Raw genomic sequence first — 11,174 nt, 5'->3', positions numbered from 1 at the left:
TGTGCTCTGAGATGTGAGACTGGAATTCCACAGGGGAAAATAACGTAGGCTATCTTTAGATGCGGATTTTGTTTTGGACCAATACTATACATCAGGGTTGTCAAACTCAATTTCTTCGCGGGCCACATCAGCATTATGGTTGCACTCAAAGGGCCGGTTGTAACTTTAAGACTATATCAAAATACATATATAAATATTTAATATATATAAAATAATGTATTATATTACATCATTGCCTCTGCATTGGATTATTATCGGATAGGGTAATAACTTCATAATTAACTACGTCTGAAAGCAGAAGTCTAGGGCAAATTATTGCAAGTCTCTTCAGTGAGAATGTTACAAAATGATTTAAAAAAAAATCTAATTCTGAGAAAAAGGCAAATTCTAAGAAAAAATTATATTTTGAAGAAAATAAGTCAAATTCTGAGAAAAAAACTTGTTCTGAGAAAAAAAGTCAAATTCTGAGAAAAAAGTGAAATTTGAGATGCATTGTGGGATATGTAGTTTATGGGCAACGTGCTTCTGTAAATCGGCATGTAACCGTATAATAAACATATTATATTCTTTGCAATCTCTTGAGGGGCCGCATGAAATGAAGTCGCGGGCCGAATTTGGCCCCCGGGCCTTGAGTTTGACACCCCTGCTATACATTGACGGGGAAGGGGGTAGCAATAAAGATAACACCATTAAACAGTTACACAACATAACATAACATAAGAAATAATATCGATAGCAGCGTCCCTAGCAACCACCTTGGTAACAATGAAAACGTTATGGACGCAATTTCCTGAAGTAATCTTCGTAATAACTAGAAAACTAAAGATCATGTACATCCACTGCACACATAATCTGAAATAACAACTCATATTTCTCGCATCAAATGAAATCAAAACGCATTTTAATGGCCAAACTAACTTTAAAATAGGCCTTTTACACCGAGAATAAAACGAAGTTCGGCCATGTTTTTTATTCTGCAGGGAGAAATTTGAAGATCATGTAATGTCAAACAGAGCACATGGTGTAGTCCAAACGATAGCTGGGGATTCTGGGTAGTGTAGTGTCTTCTGCCATCCTTTACTCCGAAAAAACATTTGTTTCTCCGAATCGAAGGGGAAAAATACAAAAGCATTGCACACAATTTAAACCAATCAATGTTGTGTAATTAACAAGGATAATCTGGTGTTTTTTAGTCGATGAGTAGTGCAGATATCACTGTAAAATCAATCGTCAGTAAGGGGAATACTTACTTCCGGGTGTACAATTCTCCGTTATCCAATGAGAATGGACGCTCACATTGACTTTAAGGGCAGTCAACACAAACGGCTGCCGTGCTTCCATGAGCGTCCATAGAAGCACATGGACATCCCGGAAAGCTGAAAATGGACGCTAAGGGCCCCCCCCTTGCGTTGAAAATGGACTCTAAAGCCCCCCCCCTTGCGTTGGAAAAAGCCGACACAGGGGACTTGACATAACGTCAACATAGGCCGACCTGGGAGTGAGGATGTGTTGTTTGGTCCTATGACACCATGACATTGTTTTATCTTTTTTAGCGACACCCATTCAAATGGAGAAAAAATGCAAAACAAATATCTCAAAAGACATCACTGAGTGTTTCCAGAGCCTCAATGCTCACCTCAAATGCATCAGAAACAAGCCAGCTACCTTTGTGGCTCTAAATAAGAAGTCTAGGAGTAGTAAAAACTATTTGTTCTACATTAAAATCCTTTTGGCTGGAAGTAATAATTCAATTGAATTCGACACCAATTACAGTAAACATTTTAGATCATGTATAACTATTTTGTATAGGCCTATATTTTGTGTAGTTATTTTAAGCCTAATTAAATGAACTTTAAATCGTAATGTTCAAACAAAACATGGATCAATTGTCCCTGAAGTGTGGACATCTGAATATATATAACTCCATTGTAACTAGGAAAACTAAATGTATTGGCATACATAATAAAATGTATGCCCGGGTGTAAATAGCAGAGTATACAATGGATACCTGTGTGCACGTTTCTCTGGCATGCTGTATACACCCCGGGATGAAAATAGCATTGTTGACTATAGACACCTGGGGCCTATACTACGAAGCTGGTTCAACCTAACCTGGATATGTTTGAGTTAGCCGGTTGGCCTAATCCAAAACATACGCGCTCTCGCTAAACTGTACTACGACGCTGGTTATCAAGTGGATCGCTCAAGCCAGCCGTTTCCTATCTAGTTAGGTGCGCGTTCACATGAAAGGGGTGGTATCTGGAGCATTCGACCAATCACAAACATGGAGAAGCGTACTGACAGCGCAGCGTCATACTTCCTGAATGAAAAGTGAACTTTAATACTAGTCAAAAATGAAGAAGTTAAACTTTAAACATCCATGACTTAAACACTTTATCCAGGATCAAAGCCACATAGCTGCACCTGCAAGGTGAATACAGCTGGCAAAAGAAAAAGTGTTTGAATGCGTACATTAACAGGTTTATGATATCACTGCCCCGTCTAAAACACGATCTGACTTCAATTACATTTGTCTCGAGTGTTTCGTCAACTTAATGTGTTGCTTAAAATAATACTTCTGCATACAGTATGTGACACTGTGAGTGTTGCACGGCCAGATACGGCTCAGCTGACTCAGATCAGGAGATATGTGATACATTATGAAGTGATATGCCGCGGACTGTACTTAATGTACTCTGATCCGGTTACTTATGTTGTGGCCGATATGTAAGTAAGCTTTCTTAACGCTAATGTTATAATAGTCAGATTGCTCTGAAGATGGAGGTGATATTCTATTAATGTTCACGTTCACACAGTCGGTGATTTTTGCCGGCCGTCTTTCCTGCAACGGCAGCTTTTCTGTATTTCCTTTCTCCTGTAATATGACTTGATCGCTTTAAACTCCGCACACTGAGCTCTGATTGGTCAGCAGGCGGTGCTTTCACTGAATTGAGCTCTTAGCCTGCAACCTAACCTGTTCCCGACCAGGTTAGCTGCTTAGCATATATTACCATGGAGATCTAGCCTGCTAAAAAGAGAACCAGCTTCGGAGGACCGGAAAGCCGGAGTTTTCCCTGAATTTAGCCGGCTAAGCGAAAATCCTGCTTCGCAGTATACCCCCCTGGGTACAAATAGCATTGTTGACTATAGACACCTGGGTGCAAATAGCATTGTTGACTATAGACACCTGGGTACAAATAGCATTGTTGACTATAGACACCTGGGTACAAATAGCATTGTTGACTATAGACACCCAGGTACAAATAGCATTGTTGACTATAGTCACCCAGGTACGAATAGCATTGTTGACTATAGACACCTGGGTACAAATAGCATTGTTGACTATAGACACCCAGGTACAAATAGCATTGTTGACTATAGTCACCCAGGTACGAATAGCATTGTTGACTATAGACACCTGGGTACAAATAGCATTGTTGACTAGACACCTAGGTACGAATAGCATTGTTGACTACAGACACCCGGGTGCAAATAGCATTGTTGACAACAGACACCTAGGTACAAATAGCATTGTTGACTACAGACACCCGGGTGCAAATAGCATTGTTGACAACAGACACCTAGGTACAAATAGCATTGTTGACTACAGACACCTAGGTACAAATAGCATTGTTGATTATAGACACCCGGGTGCAAATAGCATTGTTGACTACAGACACCTAGGTACAAATAGCATTGTTGACTACAGACACCTAGGTACAAATAGCATTGTTGACTACAGACACCTAGGTACAAATAGCATTGTTGACTATAGACACCCAGGTACAAATAGCATTGTTGACTACAGACACCTAGGTACAAATAGCATTGTTGACTACAGACACCCAGGTACAAATAGCATTGTTGACTACAGACACCTAGGTACAAATAGCATTGTTGACTACAGACACCCAGGTACAAATAGCATTGTTGACTATAGTCACCCAGGTACGAATAGCATTGTTGACTATAGACACCCATGTGCAAATGGCATTTTATATGATTTATTACTCCAGATGATTTACTTATGAATGGACCTTGCAGAGAGAAAACGGTCAAAAACTAGTTCTAAATAAATTATCTGTTATACTGGTTTTCATGACTATAGACACCTGGGTAAAATATCTCAACCATTTAAGAAGAAAATAAAGGTCTAAATGATTCTCTTGTTTGTGTTATACATGCACTTTAAACAAGTTTCCACTTTTCCAAGAGCACTTGAAGGTGACATGAAGTTGCATGTGCAGCATTAAACTCCCATCTTGAGGTTTTTGTAATCCTGCGAACCTCCCCCGCCCCCTCCCTCTCTCCCTCCCTCTCTCTCCCTCTCTCTCTCCAGAGCAGAATTGCAGCAGAGCCTGATCTGACTTGTCCTTGCTGCTGGAAGTGTTTTCTTGCCTCTCGGAAACTGATTTCAGTGCAACACTCAGGCTGAGATATGGCTGTTTCTGTTTCCCTCCAGAGTCTGGGGCTCATCCTGCTCGCAGCGATCCTCCTGCAGACCATCGCGGTTTCGGTCAGTTTTGTCTACTTCAACAAAGTCCTGAGCACGGTAAGAAGGCACCCTTCCTCCTTTATCTAAATGATAATGACAACAGCTAACTGAATGCCATTTTACAGGGTACAGGGGAGATTTGACACTTGTTTACTGAGGCCAAATACACTTCATGATAATCTACCATGAATTTAACAGTGATACCAACAAGTGACACACTTACGGATATAGCATAGCAATGTGACTTTGAATGTATCACTGACAACTCACCATATAGTACGAAGACTAATATGCAAACCTGGTAAAACAGTATTGAACGTTGAAAATCTTGTCATAATAAATTATGTCATGAAGTGGTCATCAATTTGAATGATCTACTACTTCCTGTATCTAAGGGACTAAACATCGCAGGCTTCATATTTTAAAGTTGTGTAACTGGGTGATATGAGGTAAAAAGCAGCTTACTGGCATGCAATAACTGTATGAAGCTGGACAATGAGAGGGCAGATATTTGCAAGAGTAGATAACAGAAGACAAGGGCAGGAAATGAGACTACTAAGGATTGTGGGGGTGTTTACACCCATAGGTGTTTTAAAATTGAGCTGATATTATGACAAATAGAAAGAGCTTGATAGATCTGTGCTGAGCTCTGATTGGATAAGAAGCTATTAAAAAAACGCCCACATCACCTGTGACCACTTCAGAGCTAATGGCATGTAAATTAGCTAATTGTCATCCACCTGTACCATCACTTTGTATTTTGGCTGAACAACCAAGAGATTATTACTGAGTCCCCTAGAAAACCACAACAATGGAGCGGGACATCGATTTTTACTTTGAGCTTGGCCTAAAATATAAAGATAACATCAGTGCTTGGCAATAGGCACGGATTTCACATAAGCAGTGGCGGTTCTAGGGGAGGGGGCAGGGGGTGCCAGTGCCCCCTAACACTGACCCTGTGGACCCCCTGAAAATTAAAAGGAAAAAAAAGTTTATGATTAAACGATTTATTGGCTGACGGAATAGGCGGAACTAACGCTATTTATTATTCTAGTCGGACCCATTAGAGCGTAAAAACTGTAACTATAAGTATCTGAAATAAATAAGTGCACTGAAACAAATACCAATAACTGTATTGCATTGTTTTCTTATGCGCAATTACTTCATGCTGTCTTTGCCTTTTACGTCCTGCATTTATTGTGCCCCCCCCAGTCAAATTGCATGGATGAATAATAACAACTGGATATAGCGTCGGAGGCGGGGGTCTCGTTCTTTCCTATGAGAGCTGCTCATTGGTGCATGAGGACAAAATGGCCCAACTTTTGAGAGAGCGAAACGTCACGGATTACCCATCATGCCTAGCTGTCAGAGCAGAAGAAGACGTATGTGCGCTCACAGAGCATGCGCCCTTTAAGCCCCGCCCCCCGAGCGCCCACTCTCTCTCGGCTCACTAGAATGAATAGAGACAGAAAATAAATCTAGATTCGGCTTTTAGTGCATTTTACAACTTTAAGGACATAATAATTATAATAAGGGCTATAAAATAGTTCCTACTGGGTCGTTTATTTAGTTTAAAAAAAGTATCCGCTGATTTACAGACGTCTCTTTCCCAATGTTAGTCAATGGGAAAAAGTCTTTCTGGGCCCAGTGACGTCACGGACTGATACGGAAATTGTAGTACCGCCGTTTGGACACAACGAATATTTTCGTATTTTTTTTCCTTCTCCATGTCCCCTAGGGGGCTCCGTAGATTATACTGGATTTCTCTTGCAACGGTTTTTTAATTGGACAAGATTTAAAATGTGTTTTGAAACACATGAAACATTTTGCACTGTGCCTCAATGAATTATTCAAAAACAAGCGGATTGAAACAATAAATTAATACAAAATGTGATTAATTGTTACGTAATTAGATTTTCTGTTTTGGAATCTCCATGTGTAGGATAGAAACTAACTCATAAATTACTCAAGAATAACAACTATCGAGAATGAAAGTAATGATGGGTAAATTGTTGTTTTTTCTTTTCAGATGCAAGAGAGTTTCTCCCGCAGTAGCGTTTCCTGTCTGATTAACGCAAATCTGCGCTCAGAGGCCGAAGATTCAGCCGAGGACAAGAAGAGCGACCCCTGCTGGCAAGTGTTGCAACAGCTCCACTACCGCATAGAAAAGGTTTTTGATTTATTTATGTTTTATCTAACTTCAATTTGTCTTCCCTGATAACAAGATGTGTTAGAAAGTTATTTTTAGCATATTTAGTTAAACCAGATGCAACGTTTTTCCAGGGCTGTCCACACAGCATGTTCTGTCCAAGATGTTACAGCATTTTAAGAAGGATTGACTAATCACTTGACCTTTAACTTGAATAATGATGCAACTCCACATTATAAATCACCCTAAGGGGAATATCGCTATTACTGATGACTATTTGTGGATCCAGAGGGGGAACAGGATGATTCATGGGGGTGACGAGGTCCCCGGTGTTGCCAATTAAGATCTAAAGATAGCTAACATCCATAACTGAAGAGGTCAAGATAATAATAATAATAATAATAGCTTGGATTTATATAGCGCCTTTCATGAGACCCAAGATGCTTGTATCCTGCCGCCTACTCACCCTCTCTTTCCCCCCGTCTCGTTCCTTTCTGTCTCTGGGTGTTTTTCTTTCAGACGATGGCTGACAGATTCCAGAAGGAGATATCTACAGCCATGACAAGTGAGAACAATGCCTCCATTGACTATCAGTTGCTACTAATAGAAGTAAACAATTTTTTCCCCCACAAAAAAACCGTTTTGTATGTGTTTCTTATCTACTTTTGGTTTCACAGATAAGCTAACAGGAGTGTTGCCATTCCTGAGCTCGGGGGTCCCTCTTCCTAAAGTTGCGGCCCATGTGACGGGTGTCCTCTCGTCCTCAGAGCCTTCAACAACAGATGGTGAGGACTTTAAAAGTAGTGCAGGAATGAGGAATAAGAGTCCTGGAAAGCATAACGGACAACTTAAACATATTGAATTTCACGACAGAATTTCACAATGTTCAACCAGCAGTAAGTGCTGTGTTGCTTCCCTGATATATTTCCAGAGCCAGAGGTGAGGAATGTGCTTCAAGGCTTCCCAGGATTCAGTAACGTCTTCAAACCTAAATGTTTGTCAGGACATGCAGATGTGCAGCTGCCTTATCTTTTTCAAAAATGTTCTTTAGTTGTCTCCGTGACCAGTCCGATTGTCAATTGCTCGGATTGTCAACAATTAACATTTATTGGAAACATGCAGCTCTAATAATATGTGGGAAATTATATAAGTTAAGTCCCGAAATACAAGCAAATTAGCACTTCTTATTCGAGATTTACATCAGCAGAGGTTAGTTAGTTTGGTTTCACTTGGTTTCAAAGCATTTTTCAAATCGCGTTGAGCTTGTCTGCTTTTGTTTACTGGATTTGAGGACAATAAAAACAAAAACAAGATCCTAAATAAATATCTGAATGTCATCAAACTAGAACATTGGCCCACATTCTCTCGTTAAACACACACACACACACACACACACACACACACACACACACACACACACACACACACACACACACACACACACACACACACACACACACACACACACACACACACACTCCTCAGGGTGGTTGGATTTAATCTGTTTCTGCCTTTTTGTTTTTTAAACATGTGGCTGTCGTCAATTAATTAAAAAAATCCGGTGGTCTTTGAGCACATCTGTGCTTTTAACATTTGTTTCTTATTTGAAAAGAATTGACTGCTCGTAATCCATAAAACTCCAGTATTATCTAATTATCTTGCATCATAGTGAATGGCCTTAATTGATGCGTGTGTTTTCTTGTGGTTATCAGAATCAGAAACAGGTTTCGGGGTTCTTCTTACGGTCATTAAAAACCTGGAAAAGTAATGGAAATGTAACTAAATACTATTTTATCTAATCGCCGAAATAGTAATACTATAATGATAATAAATACTGTATCGTATAGTAATGAAACGTAAAATGGCATTTAACTGACGAGGTATTTTGCTGGTGAGTTTTTAGTTGCTTTAGCGTGTGGAAGCTAGTAACTATTTGAGATAGGCACAACATGTTTCATATGCGGACCTTATTTTCCTGTTCCATGTTAAAATAAACCATTTTCAGTGGTACCGCTGAGAGAGTCCTTTTTTTGGTCATGGAAAATTAGGTAAAGGTCATGGAGAAGTCATTGAAAATCATTGGTGAAAAAGTGTATGAACCCTGAGGTTTATTAGCAGGTACACGTACGAGGAATTTGACTTGATGTCATGGTGCATACATAAAAGTAAAACACAGATAGAGAACTATTTCAAGAAAACTATAATAACATAATATGTCATATGTGCTGCTGCAGGCCCACGGAGCAGCAGAGGGTACCTGGGAGAGCGAATCAGAGCGTGGGAGGGACAGAGAGGTCTGTCCTTCCTGCAGAACATGGAGCTGAGGGGGGGGGAGCTGCTGGTGCCCATAGCCGGCCTCTACTACATCTACGGACAGACATACTTCAGACTGCCCTCCACAGGGGAGGCAGAGGGGGAGGCCAAGGAGGAGGGAGCACAGCTTGTCCAGTACATCTACAAGAAGGTACGTCTCTGCTGAATAATCGATTGGCATGAAGAACAACTACAGATCCTGTTGGGCTACAAGTGTCAGCTAAAGATAACATCAGCAGCACAGAGCACAACAAATTAGATTTATATATGGATCTAGTTAAGTTGCATCCAAAGCTACTTGCATACACATCACTCCCGTTGACTTCGTGCATAAGGGAACAATTTGGGGTTTATTAGCTTGCACAAGGACACTTACACATGTTAACTGCAGGGGCTGGGGATTAAACCTCTGGCCCTCTGATTGGTCGATGCCTATTTCACTCTGAGCCACATCCACTCCTGTCTATTTAACGTGGTCCATGGTTTTGTTATGAGTCATTATAGATAGATAGGTAGGTAGATAGATAGATGTACTTTATTGATCCCAATTTGGGAAATTATTTAGTTCTAGAATCAGTGTGTTCAACATTAAAATACAAATACTTAAAAAGTGAAATAGAGAATTAACTAAATGAAACATCAAATGTCTCGGGTGTATTTGAATTCACCATTGAATCTGGTATCAAAAATATATCATGCAATCATCAATACAACCATACGATGTGTACAAGGTTATGTTAGTGTACTTGTTAGGAGAAATGTGATCTTGATTTAGTATTTTACCCACAGATGAGTTCCTACACGGTGCCCATCCTGCTGATGAAGTCGTCCCGGAGCGCCTGCTGGCCTCGGGGTCCGGAGCCCGGTCTCTTCTCGCTGCATCAGGCCGGTACCGCCTTCCTTCAGCCCGCTGACCGCCTCTTCATCACCGTTAGCAACACCAGCACCCTGGAGATGGACGGGAGAGCGAGCTACTTTGGGGCCTTCATTGTGGGATAAAGGGGGGGGAAACTCCCGGATCGAAGTGTCCGGGACTGGGATGACTTGATTTAGAAATCATCATCATCAGAAGGAGACCCAATGGTCAGGGGTGTGCTTTATGATACGAGCAGCTGCCGAGGGTTCAGGATTTGAGAAGGAAGGACTCTGAGGAGTGCAAAGGATGTCTTCTGGACCAAGGATATGACCAGACGGAGCTCCAGTGGCCCAAAACGGCAAAGAATTAGAGCCATTGCTGTATTTTCACTCCTGCAGAGCCAGAGCTGGTAAATAATTCTGTATTCCGGGATGTACCGTCTGACAGAGCAAACATGGATTATGCAGTGCTTCCGGAGTACAGGGGATTTGGAGGACAATAGAGGCAGTCAAAGCTGGGCTCCAATGTGAGAAGGACTTCTTTTGAGGACTGAGAAAGCTAATTCGCCTGCAGGTCAAACTGTCAAGTTGTCATCCTCACTTAAGAATTGACACTTAAGCTTCAAACATGCCAAAGAAGACTCAAGATTTTCAGTGAAGCTTCCTTTTTGTTTACACATACTTTTTGTTTAATTTTCTCTTTGTAAATGTGACGCAGATCGTGATGTCCTACGGCCTTAAAGAGAAGCACTGATCTAATATCAATGGAATGAGTTATTTTTTTTCTTACGCATTGACACTTTGTATCCAAGGGATACCAATATATTTTTGAATGCTGGATACTTGATTGCTATAAAGATTACAATTTAAAGCTACTTTTTTCCAGGTGTTTTTGACTAATTTGAAGATTTTTGTTGTACACTGAACAAAAATATAAACGCAACACTTTTGTTTTTGCTCCCATTTTTCATGAGATGAACTCAAAGATCTCAAACATTTTCTATATACACAAAATAACCATTTCTCTCCAATATTGTTCACAAATCTGTGATAGTGAGCACTTCTCCTTTGCCGAGATAATCCATCCCACCTCACAGGTGTGGCATATCAAGATGCTGATTAGACAGCATGATTATTGCACAGGTGTGCCTTAGGCTGGCCACAATAAAAGGCCACTCTGAAACGTGCAGTTTTGCTTTATTGGGGGGGTCTGGGGGGGTCCGAAAACCAGTCAGTATCTGGTGTGAGGGGTAGGGGTAGGGTAATGTTGTGAATCGAGTGGCCTGTGTTTGTCGTCCATAACATACGCCCGCCCATACCACAACCCCACCACCACCATGGGCCACTCAATTCACAACATTA

The 11,174-nt window shown here is 40.8% G+C and overlaps 1 protein-coding gene across 1 annotated transcript; it reads left to right on the top strand.

Annotated features, from left to right (window-relative positions):
• The first annotated feature begins 4,321 nt into the window (after positions 1-4,321).
• On the top strand, positions 4,322-10,754 carry LOC117467829 (tumor necrosis factor ligand superfamily member 10-like). The gene is made up of 6 exons (XM_034111698.2): positions 4,322-4,552; positions 6,525-6,665; positions 7,164-7,209; positions 7,322-7,429; positions 8,879-9,108; positions 9,747-10,754. Exons 1-6 carry the CDS (start codon positions 4,439-4,441, stop codon positions 9,954-9,956), a joined length of 849 nt encoding a protein of 282 aa, XP_033967589.1. The 5' UTR covers positions 4,322-4,438; the 3' UTR covers positions 9,957-10,754.
• The last annotated feature ends 420 nt before the right edge of the window (positions 10,755-11,174 follow it).

The sequence above is a fragment of the Pseudochaenichthys georgianus genome, chromosome 22 (genome assembly GCF_902827115.2).
Source record: "Pseudochaenichthys georgianus chromosome 22, fPseGeo1.2, whole genome shotgun sequence".
Classification (NCBI taxonomy): Eukaryota; Metazoa; Chordata; class Actinopteri; order Perciformes; family Channichthyidae; genus Pseudochaenichthys; species Pseudochaenichthys georgianus.
This window is presented reverse-complemented; position numbering and strand designations above follow the sequence as displayed.